General features: G+C 42.4%; 1 protein-coding gene across 1 annotated transcript; it reads left to right on the forward strand.

Annotated features, from left to right (window-relative positions):
- Positions 1–14565, forward strand: ZNF589 (zinc finger protein 589). The gene is given in 11 exon segments (XM_053722201.1): positions 1–33; positions 453–690; positions 782–836; positions 5430–5488; positions 5491–5551; positions 8190–8194; positions 12649–12836; positions 12838–13281; positions 13360–13455; positions 13528–13625; positions 14451–14565. Coding segments are annotated over 11 exon segments (1392 nt in total).
- The last annotated feature ends 729 nt before the right edge of the window (positions 14566–15294 follow it).

Below are 15294 nucleotides of genomic sequence, written 5' to 3' on the forward strand. Positions count from 1 at the left end.
ATGGCCTGCACGTGGGATAACAGCCCTGAGTACGTGGGGCCAATACCACGTGAAATTGGGTCTCCACATAGGACAGGGGGTCACGGCTACAAAGGCGTCCAGTCCAGACCCCAGTGAAGTTGGGTCTCCTGAGGAAGAACACGGGGTTAAGCCCTGAGAACTATAGGGGTGACTGCTCTGCACAAGGAGGTGGTCACAGCCCATAGGATGTGGGGTCAGGGGGCTCAGCACATGGGCTGCACGCCCTGATCACGGGGTCATGGCTCCAGCATGCGGGGTCACAACACTTTCTCCTGAGGCCCTGTTCCGACCTCTTGTGGTCACAGTCATGGTTATGTGGGGCACAGTTCCCATTACTTGGGGTCATTGGTCTGATCATGTGGTGTCACCATCTTGATCACATGAGGTCACGGCACTGTTCACCTGTGGTCACGGCTCCCAGTCACATTTAGGAGCTAGAGGCGGGAGTCACTGCAGGAGGAGAAGTCCGCTTCCGAACTACGAACTACGCTTCCCAGGAGGCTGCTCGCTGTACCGTGAAGCACTTCCGGCAGAATCCCCTCCTCTTTCTGACTCCCCTGTTGGTCCAGAGATCCTTCTTCGACTTGCTGTCGCCCCTGCCTCGCCTTCAAGTCAGCCCAGGCTCTGAGATGGGCCCCGCGGCATTGCTCCGGGTTTCGGCGGACCACGGTGAGTCGGCCGGCCAGGCGGGGTTCTGCCTGGCGAAGGGACCGGGCGAGAGGAGGGTGACCGCCTACCTTCTCCCGCTCTCGGACCTCAGGCACCCGGCTGGTGTCAGCATTATCCGATGCCGAGGCTGTCCCTCGGGAAGTGCAGTAGCTTCGGGCTGCGTACTGTGGGCGGTGCCCAGGACACCTGCTCTGTAGCTGGACGGGATTTCCTTCCTCTGGAGTCCCGCACACTGTCCATGGTGCTAAAAGTCTCTGCCCCAAATTTCCCAGCCTGCCCCCCGCTGCGGGGTGGGAGACCATCTGCGATCTCCGCTCTTGCAGCCACTGGCCACAAGTGAATGTGGACCACTTGTTGTGGCGAGTGCTACTGAGGAAGTACATTTTTAAATTTACTTTCCATTAATTTGTAACGAAATACTGAAGAAGTAAAAAATATTTTCCCACCAAACACATATTTACTTATTTAATTAAAAATTTTAAATTCCAGTATAGTTAACAGTGTTATATTAGTTTCAGGTGTACAATATAGTGATTCAGCACTTCCATACATCACCCAGTGCTCATCAGGACAAGTGCACCCCTTAATCCCTATCACCCATTCCCCACCTACCTCCCCTCTGATAACCATCAGGTTGTTTTCTATAGTTGAATCTGTTTCTTGGTTTGTCTCTCTATTTTTTCCCCATTGCTCATTTGTTTTGTTTCTTAAATTCCACATATGAGTCAAATCATATTATATTTGTCGTTCTCTAACTGATGTATTTTGCCTAGCATTGTACTCTCTAGCTCCATCCATGGCATTGCAAATGGCATGATTTCATTTTTTTTTTTTTTATGGCTGAATCACATTCCGTTGTCTATATACACCACATCTTTTTTATCCATTCATCTATAGATGGACACTTGGGCTGCTTCCATAATTTGGCTATTGTAAATAATGTTGTTATAAACATAAGGGCACATGTATGCCTTTGAATTCGCGTTTTTGTATTTTTTGGGTAAATACCTAGTAGTGTGATTACTGGATCATAGAGTAGTTTCTATTTTTAACTTTTTGAGGAAGCTTCATGCTATTTCCCACAGTGGCTGCACCAATTTGCATTCCCACCAGCAGTGCGGGAGGGTTTCTTTTTCTCCATATCCTTGCCAACACTTGTTTCTTGTGTTTTTGATTTTAGCTGTTCTGACGGGTGTGAGGTGATATCTCATTGTAATTTTGATTTGAATTTCCCTGATTATAAGTGATGTTGAAAATCTTTTCATGTTCTTGTTGGCCATCCAGGGGTCTTTTTAAAAAAAATTTACTTCTCAATTTTTTGAGAGAGGAAATATAGCTTAAAATGCAAAAAAAAAAATATTTCTAAGATTATATATTTTTTTAAAGCTTATTTATTTTTGAGAGAGAGTGTGTGAGTGAGGGAGGGGCAGAGAGACAAGGAGAAAGAGAATCCCAAGCAGGCTCTGCGCTCTCAGCTGGAGGGGGAGACCAACGTGTGGGTCTCAAACCCAACCCCTCCCCCCACCCCCGCCCCAGATCAAAAGTTACATGCTCCACCCAATGAGCCAGCCAGGCGCCCCCTGGAGATCTTCTTTGGAGAAATGTCTGTTCAGGTCTTCTGCCCCACCAGTTTATTTATTTATTTATTTATTTATTTATTTATTTATTTGGTGAGACTACATTTCCCTTTAACCTTTGAAAATTTAAGGTCATAATTGAGATGTGCTGTGTCAAGTACACACCTAATTTAGAAGAGATGATTGGAAAAAGGAATATAAACTACTGATAAGCTTTCAATATTGATTTTGTGTTGAAGTGACAATATTTTTAAATGAAATTTTACTTTTAGTCTTTTAAAGTTTATTTATTTATTTTGAGACAGAGAGAGCACAAGTGAGGGAGGAGCACAAACCATGAGATCATGACCTGAACTGAAACCAAGAGTCAGACACTTAACTGAGCCACCCAGGTGCCCTGATTCTAATGGTTTTAGAAGCCATTTTACATTTGCAATTAAAAAAATTTGTTTTAATTGGCATCAGCCTAATATTTTATTTATTTTTGATAGAGACTGACAGAGCACAAGTGGGGGAGGGGCAGAGAGAGAAGGAGACACAGAATCTGAAGCAGGCTCCAGGCTCCAAGCTGTCAGCACAAAGCCTGAACTCACAAACTGTGAGATCATGACCTGAGCTGAAGCCGGAAGCTCAACCGAATGAGCCACCCAGGCACCCCACATTTGCAATTTTAATAGATACTGAGTTGCTCTGTAGATAGTAGTTTGCTCCTACCAATTATTAAAGGGGGATTGTTTACTCACTGACTTGAGATGCCATATTTGCCATATATTATAATTAGATCATTTTCCCTTCTACATATCCACCTATCCATCCATCCATTCATCAATCCATCTATCTATCCATCATCCATACATCCTTCTGTTCTTCTTCCTCTACAATCTGTTTTGTAGATATGGTCAACCTGTGATTGACTTGTAGCATGAGTAAGGGGGAAATCCTTAGTTGCTTTTAGCTACTTAGATCTTGGGATATCATTTGTTACTACATCATAACCTAGCATAGTTTGCTTAATAATGATCCTTTTCTCCATGTCACTCTGAAAAAGTCTAGCTTCTTCAGTGTGAATTCTAGATGTCTGGTTACTTTACTTTTTCATTCAGTTGTTGGTTGGGTAGGCATTTATTGAGGCAGTGGTTAAATGAAACTGCTCTGAAACCCAAGACTTGGATTCTAGGCTTGGCTCTGCCACTTGGGAATGACATGATCTTTTTATGTTTATTTATTTTTGAGAGAGAGAGATAGAGAGTGCAAGCAGGGGAGGGGCAGAGAGATAGAGACACACACACAGATCTGAAGCAGGATCCAGGCTCCGAGCAGTCAGCACAGAGCACCATACAGGGCTCGAACTCAAAAACGGTGAGATCGTGACCTGAGCCGAAGTCCGATGCTCAACCAACTGAGCCACCCAAGTGGCCCAGGAATATGATCTTATGAGCCAGTTCTCAGTTCTCTCTTTTGTGAGATGGAGGTAATAGCAGCTCTGACATCATGGCTTTGTTGTGAAGATTAATGAAACCGTAGGCTTAGCACAGTGCCTGCCTGGCATGTACTACCTGCTCAATCAATGCTCGCTACACTACTGGTAGTTCTGGAAAGAGAAGAGCTGTGTAGGTTGTGTTACAGTAACAATGACCCTCAAATCTCAACAGTAATCTAACAACAGCAATCTAACCCTAATCTTAATTAACTCTCAGTGGGTTAGCTTGGCTGTAGTACTTATAACATGGAGAAGATGAAGAGGTGAAACCACATAGTGGCTCTTAAAGTTGTTGTTTAGAAGAAAGACATGCCAGTTCCACTCACATGTCACTGGGAGGCAAGTCACATGGCTACCTTCAATAACCTGATTTCTGATAGGAAGGCCATGTACCAGGCCTTAGAGAAAATTAGGGTGTGAATCAGCAAGTCCTTTGCAGCAGCTCTGGGGTGTTGGAAGATAAGCTGAAGTCCAAGTTGGAACAGGCCCATAGGGGCTACAAGCTGATTGGAGTTGAGAGGCTCCAACCCAACAACAAATGACCAGCTGTTAAATTGAAAGGTGTGTTGTGTTGGCAGTGAAATTTGGAATCAAAGAAATATGAAAGCAGACCTGGAGACACGTTGCTCCCTTTTCTGACTATTGCCCCTGACCTGAATGCCAAAAATCAAATTGCTTCAGTAATGGCAAAGACCTTGGGGAAAGCAGATCAGAATCCAGAGCAAATAACTTTGGATGTAACAAACAAGAGCAGTCTAAGACAGGGCTTGGCAGACTTTTTCTATAAAGGGTCAGATGGTAAATGTTTTATTTAGCCTTTGTGAGCCACATGGTTTTTGTTGAAATCACTCAACTCTGCCATTGTGTGAAAGCAGCCGATAGGTAAACAAATGGATATTTCTGTGTTCCAATAAAACTTTATTTATGGACATTGAAATATGAATTTCTTTCTTTTTTTAAAATGTTTATTTATTTATTTTTGAGAGAGAGAATCAGAGAGACAGAGCGTGCGTGCACACGTGTGTGGGCACGAGTGGGGGAGGGGCAGAGAGAAAGGGAGAGAGAGAATCCCATGCAGGCTCCACACAGTCAGTGCAGAGCCTGCCATGGGCTCGATCTCATGAACTGTGAGATCATGAACTGAGCCGAAAGCAAGAGCCAGATGCTCAACCGACCAAGCCACCCAGGCACCCCTGAGAAGTCTGTTTTAATAAGGGTTCACAAATGTTCATTCTAGACCTAGCCTCAGCAATCCCCCCTTTTCCTCTATAGTCTGAGTTGCCTTCATTCCTTCTCTAATCTTCATTATCCCTAATGCCAGTATGAGCCCTGCCTCTGTGCTGCCTTCCTTGCTTTTACTTGTCTTCTATTCTTTTTTTGAAGTTCATCCATTATGAGTTGTCAAATTCATATTTCTGAACTCTTTTTTGATGTGTTTTATTGTTGATTCAAAAATAGTTTTTTCCAATGAAATTGTAAGTGTTCCAGGGCAAGGAGTGTGTTTTGTGGATTAGTTGTGCCTCTCATATGTTTTAATACCAAGCCAAGTATAGAGTAATGCTCAACCCTGAAAACCCTCAGATCCATTTCTTATGTAGCTAGATTCTTCAGGACCACCAGTTTCGTTCTCCTTGTGAATATTGATGGTGATGTGATGAATGTGAATTTATAGGTTGATTTAGGGGACCAGTGAAATTCGAGGATGTGGCTGTGATTTTCACTGAGGCAGAGTGGAAGCAACTGACCTGGAGCAGAGGAACCTGTATAAAGAAGTGATGCTGGAGAATTTCAGGAATCTAGTTGGGTGACAACCTATTCTCTTCCATCCTTTTTCCATTCATATATTTATTTACCATTTACACTGTGCCAGCCAATGTTCTAAGAACACATCATTGAATAAAGTAATAAGGTATTTCTTTTGTCACAATGCCTACATTCTAGTGTAGGAGACTAACAAATATAATAAATGGTATATACAGGTAAATTATAAGCTAGGTAAAATATAAGCTCTACATGGCTAATAATATGTATAAGATGTATAAATTAAGTACAGCAGAATAATAAGGGGGATCCAGAGTGCCAGGGTGTGGAGGCAGCTGGGTGAATTATTAAATTGGGTGATCAGGATAGTCTTCTATGAGGGGATATGTTTGAACAGAGGCTTGAAGGAGGTAAAAAAGTTAGATATGTGAATGTGATGGAAAACTGTTCCAGGTAGGGGAGCACCCAGCGCTAAAACCCCAAGAAAGGAGCATGCCTTGCTGTTTTAAGGAAAAGCAAGGAGGCCAGTGTGATTGGAGCACAGAGAGCCAGGAGGAAAGGACAGTGGTTAAGAGATGACGTCTGTGTCCTAGAAGTTCAAGTTTAAAGTGTAACTGAATCCATCAGTTTTGTGTTTCATAAATTATTTCAGTATCATAAATCATATTTTTGCTCATTTACTTAAAACCTAAAACGTTATTTGTTTAGGTTGGCAAGTACAAAATTATCCGGGATATTCCTGAGTTCTTAAGAGTTACATTTTCAGAGTTGCATACAAATTTCTGTCAGGATATTTTTCAGGATTTTTCTTCATTTGACATAGCTAAGAATTTGGTAGTTCTTGTCTGTTTTATTTTTCAACGGCTTGGATCTGTTTTGAGCTCTTTTCATCTAATCTGAATTGGCCCCATTTTACTCCATTTGGCTTTTGACCTGGTTTCTCTGTCTCTTTCAATGTAGATTCATCCATTTAATTTTGCTTTCAACTGCCAATCTGATTTGGTCTTGTTTTTATCTTGTTTCACCAGGTCTTCTTAGTCTCTGTGCTGATACATTTTGTTGATTCTGAGGACTCTGTTAACATTGTCTTAAAATAGCCTGATTCAATTTAATCTTTGCACTGAAACATTTCAGGCTTTAAACTATTTTGCTACCCTTGATTCATCCTTTCCTTTCTCTCCATATCTTTTTTCCTCTCATTGCTGAATTTTTTAAAGCAAATTGCACATAATGTGATGTACCACTCCTAAATATATCAGTGTACCTCTAATAAATAAAGACATTTTGATTTACAAAACCACAGTATCGTTATCACATGCCACAAAATTATCAGTAACACCTTCCATATCATCTAATACCTAGCCCATGTTCAGATTTACCTGAGCATCTCGAAAAAGTCTTTTTGCAGATTTGAATCAGGATCCAGACAAGATCCACCCATTTCATTTTTTTTTTTTTTCCTAATGTCTCTTAAATCTGTATCAATTCTTCCTCCCTATCCTGGTTTTTCCCCACAGGCCCTGGATCTGTATGTAATGCTCTTAATCTAGAATATAAATCTGTTTTAGATAATATCAAAAAGTAATTTTTTCATGGATTATAAATCGAGGGAAAATACTTTCCAGATTTACCAAGAGGTGTTCACCAATATGAAAAAAATCCCATCACCAATGACAGTGCTGACTGTAGTGTTTAAGTCACCATCTATTCAGCACACCTGTGTCTATCACCAATAAAATATGCACATGCTTATCATCATTAAGGCACATTTGTGTCTTTCTGCGTTTGTACCTGTCATGTCCACAATGATCTGTCTATAGCTATAAGCATGTGATTGCTTTGTTATGTCTCCTAATGTAGTCCTGACAAGAAATTAATATTGAAATGCCTGAAGTTTTATTGTAAATTACTTTTTAAAATCCTCTTTTACATTTTGGATACAGCATTACATTCTTTTAAAAATGTTCTTTGTATAGGTATATTTCATTAAATATAAATTTCATTTCAAGATAGTAAATGAGATGTTAGAATACATAGACTATCGAAAGGAGGCTTTGGGGGCACCTGGTTGGCTCAGTCAGTGGAGCGTGCAACTCTTGATCTCGGGGTTATGAGTTTAAGCCCCATGTTGGGTGTTAAAGAATTACTTAAAAATAAAATCTTTATGGGCACCTGCATGTCTCAGCCAGTTGAGCATCCGTCTCTTGGTTTAGGCTCGGGTCATGATACCAGGATTATGGGATCAAGCACCAAGTGGGGCTCTGTGCTGAGCATGAAGCCTGCTTAAGATATTCTCTCTCTCTCTCTCTCTCTCTCTCTCTCTCTCCTCCCCCCCTTCTTCCCTCTCCCCTGCTTACTCTCTGTCTCTCTCTTTAAAATAAAATAAAATAAAATAAAATAAAATAAAATAAAATAAAATAAAATAAAATAAAATCTTTTTTTAAAGAATTCATTTTATGGGCACCTAGATGGCTCCGTCAGTTAAGCATCTGACTCGTGATTTCGGCTCAGGTCTTGACCTCATGGTTCGTGGGTTCAAGTCCCTCATCAGGAACTGTACTGACAGTAAAGAGTATGCTTGGGATTCTCTCTCTCTTTCTGTTCCCACCCCTCCCACTTGTGCTCTCTCTCCTTTCCTCAAAATAGATAAAGAAACTTAAAATAAAAATTTTAAAGGGGAGCCTGGGTGGCTCAGTTGGTTAATGATCTCCCAGTTTGTGAGTTCATGATCTCCCTCACTCAGTTCATGATCTCCCAGTTTGTGAGTTCAAGCCCTGTGTCAGACTTTGTGCTGACAGCTCAGAGCCTGGAGCCTGCTTCTGATTCTGTGTCTCCTCTTCTCTCTCTGCCCCTCCCCTACTCACACTCTGTCTCTCTCAAAAATAAGTAAACAAACAAACAAACAAAAGAAATAGATAAAAATTTTAAAGAATTCATTTTTTTAAAGTTTATTTATTTATCTTGAGAGAGAAAGAGTGAGCGGAGCCTGTGTGGGGGAGGGGCAGAGAGAGGGAGACACAGAATCTGAAGCAGGCTCCACCCTGTCATTGCAAAGCCCGTGGGGCTCCTGAGTTCATGATCTGAGCCAAAATCAAGAGTCGGATACTTAACCAATTGAGCCACCCAGGCCCCCCCAAAATAAAATCTTTTTTTAAAAAATAGGAGACTTAGGTTTTGACAGTGTTGACAACCTCTTATCTGTCTTCTGCCTAACCTTTTAGTTCTTTCTTAATTAACTCTGCTGTTACCACTTATTCATTCAAAAATATTTATTAACTCTTAAATGTTAGGTCCAGGTCCAGGTTCTTGGAAAATACCAGCAATATGTCAGGGAGAAAGGTACTCCAGACATGGGAACCAGCCAGTGCAAGGCTTTAGGAGGAGAGGTCAGTGTGCCTCCAATGGAGCGAATGAAGGGTGGAGAATAGATGGAGTCAGGCCATAGGTCACCAGGGAATGTGGAACCTGGCAGGTCCCTCTGAGGAACTTGGCTTTTACTCTAAACATTATGTACTTCCTATTTTATTTATTTATTTATTTATTTATTTATTTATTTATTTGAGAATGTAAGTGAGCAAGGGGCAGAGAGAGAGGGAGAGAGAGAGAGAAGTGGGCTCATCTGAAGTGGAGCTCGTGGTTTTGTTTATTTATTTATTTATACCCAAAGCGAGGCTCGCGCTCACCTGATGTGGGACTTGAACTTCTGAACCATGGGATCATGACCTGAGTGGAAGTCAGATGCTTAACGACTGAGCCACCCAGGTGCCCTGGCCTTTTTATTTTTTAAAGTGAACAACCCTATTTATTAGGAATGTTAAACAAAGAAGGAAGAGAGAGAATTGGCTTTAGGCACCCCCTTCTACCCCTACTTCTATTCCTGATCTCAGGGCAGAGCTCTCTGGGCTCCAGGGAATACTACCTTTTGGATGGATGAGGGTCCTGGTAGGACTGGGTTCAGTAGCCCCTCTGGAGCCCCATGACCTAGCCACCCCTCATTTTGTCCTGAGAGAGTCAGTGCAGTGGGCTGGGTGTCTGTGAATCTCCTGCTCAGGATGTCTGCGTGGCAGCTTTGCAAACCTAGACAGCCCCCAGATTTAGTCTACAGGCCAGATTTGGTTAGCTTTCCCCCCACAAGACTGCAGCTGTGTCAGGGGCTTAATTCTCATTGGCTTCTTTTCTCTTCTTCAAAGACCTAGTCAAACCAACAAGAGTGTCGTTTTTTGCTTAGAAGATTTTCTTTTCCTTTAAGGACAGATTTAGTAGGATGTAAACCTTTGTATGCTAAGTAGTCAGAGTTATCTGTGGTTTGTTTAAGAGGACATCCTGAACCCTGTTTTGTCTCTTCTTCCTCTGTGACTGTGGATAAGTTACTTAACTCCTCTAGACCTGTTTCCCTATCTATTAAATGATAATAGGATTAAATTTGATTTTCATGAAAAACACTGTATAGTGAAATACTGGGCCTATTGCAAGTGCTATTTATTATGGTGAATAATAATGGTAATAATAACAACTCTTACAACCCAAATGTCAGGTCATAAAACAAAGAAGCTTACTGAAAAAAAAATTCTGAGTTTATTTAATTGTCAGCTAAAGATGTAAACCAGTAAATGGGAATGCAAGCTGGTGCAGCCACTCTGGAAAACAGTATGGAGATTCCTCAAAAAACTAAAAATAAAACTACCCTATGACCCAGCAATTACACTACTAGGCATTTATCCATGGGATACAGGTGTGCTGTTTCGAAGGGACACATGCACCCCCATGTTTATAGCAGCACCATCAACAGTAGCCAAAGTATGGAAAGAGCCCAAATGTCCATCAATGGATGAATGGATTAAGAAGATGTGGGGTACACACACACACACACACACACACACACACACACACACACACAATGGAGTATTACTCAGCAATCAAAAAGAATGAAATCTTGCCATTTGCAACTATGTGGATGGAACTGGAGGGTATTATGCTAAGCAAAATTAGTCAGAGAAAGACAAATATCATATGACTTCACTCAAATCAGAAAGGACTTTAAGAGACAAAACAGATGAACATGAAGGAAGGGAAACAAAAATAATATAAAAACAGGGAGGGGGACAAAGCAGAAGAGACTCGTAAATATGGAGAACAAACTGAGGGTTACAGGAGGGGTTGTGGGAGGGCGGGATGGGCTAAATGGGTAAAGGGCAGTAAGGAATCTACTCCTAAAATCATTATTGCACTATATGCTAACTAATTTGGATGTAAATTTTAAAAAATAAAATTAAAAAAAAAATCTACAGTCAGCCATTTAAAAAAAGATGTAAACCAGTAAAATAAACAAACAAACACCTTTTACTGAATAGTTTGCAGAGAAATATCAGTGATGTTAAAGGACTGTAAGGCAGTTTTATGGTGTTTGTGCTAATAAAAGCTAAAAAGTTAGCATTCTGAATAGGATGGAATGAATCTGTGGGTCTGTACATATTTGATTAAAGCAATCCTCTTATTAATCAGGAAAGAGTCTTCAGTTAGGGTCAGTAAAGGGTCTGGTCTCCTGTGATTACCAAGAGTCCATGTTTTATCATCTTCAACTGATCAGAAACAATTTCAATCCAGTTTTGATATTTCTTAGGTTAGTGCCGCCAAATGGTAAACATTTTGGTACGTGCTGATTTGTGGAAAACAGAGCAGAGCAGATCTTGAACTAATTGAGGGGGTGGGAGGGCAAGAGCCAACATCACTTAAGTCTGTTTTGCCTGCCTGTTTTTCTGCTGCTGAACTTCCACTTCCTGGTACAAGCTGATTCATACTAGTCCTCTAACAGATATCTGTGAATGGATGGGGAAACTCAGATGTAGTTTTCACATATGCTCTTTAACGACCGTTCCATATTGCCTTCTGCATTGGAGGACATCCAGACTGAGTGATTCCTACGTCAACTATTCTTTCTTCCCATAGGAAAAGTCACAAAGGACATTCCCATAGAGATCACAAAGATTGTTCTCTCTTGACGCTAACAAATGGTTGTAGCTATATGTGTCAATGTAGCTGGCTATGGCCTAGAAGATAATTTTAGTATAATTGCAGATACTTACAGAGCAGAAGATTCCCCTGATGTTCACTTGGAGTATTCCTTGTTGGGATAATGCGAACAATAGGTTCTGCTGTGGTTTTTTTTTTTTTCTTTTTTTGCATTCTAGTAAAAGATGTGATATGTAAAATTTGAATGTAGTGCATAATCTGAATCTAATTATGGAAAAACATCAGGAATGGTCTTCACGTATTCTAGAACATGAGAGTGTTCTCTAAAAATAGGGGAAGGAAACTAAAGAAACATAATAACTACTTATAATACCTGATCCTAGACTGGATCTTGTACTTCAGGCAAAGTGCTATAAAGGACATTATTGGTTCAAATGACAGGATTGGAATATATATGGGAGTTAGATACAGTTATAACATAAATGTCAAATCTATTGAAGTTGATAACTATATTGCAGTTATGAAAGAATCTCCCTACTTATTTTTAAATTAAAAAAAATTTAATGTTTATTTATTTTTGAAAGAGACAGAGTACAAGTGGGAGAGGGGCAGAGAGAGAGGGAGACACAGAATCTGAACCAGGCTCCAGGCTCTGAGCTGTCAGCACAGAGCCCAATGTGGGGCTCGAACCCACAAACTGTGAGATCATGACCTGAGCTGAAGGCAAATGCTTAAGTGACTGAGCCACTCAGATACCCCGAGAATATCCCTACTTTTATGAGATCCACATCAAAGTATTTAGGGGTAAAGAGCCATGATGTATGCTGTATACGCTCAAATGGTTCAGAGAAAACATATACATACATATGCATGTACACACACACACATATAACATATACATGTTAACAATAGGTAATTTGGGTAGAGGGTGCTTAGATGTTTTCTTTGTATTGTTCTTAATCTTGCAACTATTCTGTACATTTGAAATTGTATCCAAATAAAAAGTTTAAAGAAGGTGAATGGAAACGTAGGTCCTGTAAAGCACATCTCGGGGAGACAGACATGAGTCATTGTGAGCGATTGACGGGCTAGATCTTAACTGTAAGACAAGGAAGAAGAACCCAGTGAACTTTTCCTGTGAATACTTTGGGAACTTCCTTTCTTCAGCAGAATCAAATCCAGAAGTCCGTCCCTGGCCCTCCTGCCCTCTGGCCTTTGACGAGCAGCAATTTCTTAGTCAACATGAGCTGCGCAGTCATCCTATTCCAGATTTGCACTCAGTAAATCCACTCCGACCAGGAGATTCTTGCCCAGAGTATCAGCAGCGGCAGCAACAGCATTCTGATGAAAACCACCGGGGGGGCCGAAGCAGACAATCAAGCAAGGGGAGATTTTAAACCCTTGTCTGGGAGTATAACTGAGAGGGGGACTCCCCTAGTTCACCCCAGCCCCCAGACAGGCAATTGAGTGTTGAAGGTACAACTCAGGCCAGCCCCTAGGACATGCTCTGGGAAAGTGCACAAGGTTCTTGAGAGGATAGAAACCTGAGGATTTGGAGCAGTGGAGTTTGGAGAGCGTGGACTAGATTTCAGCCGGAAGACAAATCTACTCAGACACAAGGCAGTCACAGGGGAAACACGCGTGTGCAGAGAGTGTGGGCGAGCCTTCGGTGGGAAGTCACATTTCATCAGACATGAGAGGACACACACAGGGGAAAAGCCTCATGGGTGCAGGGAGTGTGGGCAAGCTTTTAGCTGCAAGTCACACGTCATCAGACACCAGAGAACACACACAAGGGAGAACGTGTGCACAGTGTGTAGGTGAGGCATTACGGAAAAATCAGACCTCATGAAGCACCAGAGGATTCACACAGGAGATAAGCCTTATGTGTGCAGGAACTGTGGCTGTGGCTTTAGGGTGAAATCATACCTCATCACCCCCCAGAAGACGCATTCTGGGGAGAAGCCTTATGTGTGTGTGTGAGCTTTTAGCCACAAGACAGTCCTCAGCACACAGCAGGGGACACACACAGGAGAGGAGCCTTACAAGTGCATGGTGTGTGGGCGAGGCTTTAGCCACAAGTCTACTCTTAGCACACATCAAAGGACACACTCAAGGGAAAGGCCTTAGGTGTGCAAGGAGCAAGGGTGTGACCTAGCAACAAGTTATCCATCAGACACACCAGAGGACACACACAGGGGAGAAGTCTTGATTGTGAGGGAATGTGGGCTAGGCATTAGCTGGATATCACACCTCATTACACAGCAGAGGACATGCTCAGGGAGAAATCTTATGTACAGGGAGTGAGGGTATAGTGTTAGCTGGAGGTGGCCTCTTAAGAAACACTGAGACTCAGGAGCCTGGGTGGTTTAGTGGGTTAAACACCTGGCTCTTGATTTCAGCTCAGGTCATGATCTCTCAGTTTATGAGATCGAGCCCCGCGTCAGGCTCTGTGCTGACAGTTTGCATGCATGCTCTCTCTCTCTAAATAAATAAACTTTAAAAAAGGAATTAAAAAAAAAGAAACACTGAGAGTCAAATCTGTCCACCGTACATGAGTGGGCTTCAGGGACAGTCTTCTGACCCCTTATGCCCTCTGTGAGCGTGAAGATGGCAGAGGCCCAGCTTCTGAGAAGAGAGGTACCGAGCTATGGTCCTCTTGGGGAAGCGGTCTTTGCACCTGATTGATGACTTCTTACTTCCTTCTGCAAGTCCATTGACTTCCATTGACTTCTGCCATGCTCTCCTGTTTTCTTTTTTTCTATGTTCCTAACCTGCTGTATCCTCTTCTACCCTCACCTTTAGGTATTGCTCAAGGTTGGGTCTCTAACCCTGCAATCTGAGGGACTCCGCAGCATGTCTTCCTTCTACCCTCTAATCCCAGGCCCAGGTCCCTTTAACCACCCCCCAAAAGTTCTTTAGTCTCAGGACTTACACCTCCTAACCATGCTGCTTTGGCCCTCTCCTGGCAGGTGTAAGATTACCAGCAATGCCCACCACCAGTCTGATAATACCAGGTTTCGAGGCTTTCAAGCACAGCCCCTCAGAAGCACCCCCATCCCCCAATCTCAGTGCCCAGACTTTTAGCCACCCACCCACATCTGTCCTCACTATGCTGCTAAAGCCGCTCTCACCTGTCTTACATCCCCAGGGCCCAGATGGCCCAGATTCCTGATTTGTCTCACTCCCTTCTTGGCCAACATGATGGAAAGAAAAAATATTTGTTTTCTATTAAAATCCACACAGGGTGCCTGGGTGGCTCAGTTGGTTAAGCATCTGACTTCAGCTTGCATCATGATCTCACGGTTTGTGAGTTAGAGCCTTGCATCAGGCTCCATGCTGTCAGAGAGGAGCCTGCTTAGGATTCTCTCTCTCCCTTTCTCTCTTTCCCTTCCCTCACACACACGCTCTCTCTCTCTCAAAATAAAATAAAAACTGTAAAAAATAATCAAATCCACACAGATGTTGTAGAGATACTACACGGGCCTGGCTTAGTGAGACCACTGTCAGATTCGGGAATCACGGGAGAGGTGCAGAGGAGACCTCTGTCCAGGCCGGGGCAGATAGCTTCAGGAGTCTTCAGTCAGAAGTTGCTCCCTCCTTTGTCTTCCTTCGTGGAAAAGGGATTGAGATCGGGTCTAGGATGGCACAGTCTCCACAATGATAGGCTTAAGGTGTTGTGAGATCTTCAGAATAAAGGGTTGTGGGTGGAGGAAAGGATGGGAAAAGGAGGCAAACACTCCGAGGACAGTTGGGGTTCATAGAATGTCCTGCCTAGGGAGGAATGGCTGAAGTTTTGCTGTAGGGGCAAATGGC

Source organism: Lynx rufus, unplaced genomic scaffold, assembly GCF_022079265.1.
Source record: "Lynx rufus isolate CCGP_SWC_20201006 ecotype Redwood Valley unplaced genomic scaffold, mLynRuf1.p SCAF_4, whole genome shotgun sequence".
NCBI classification, from domain to species: domain Eukaryota; kingdom Metazoa; phylum Chordata; class Mammalia; order Carnivora; family Felidae; genus Lynx; species Lynx rufus.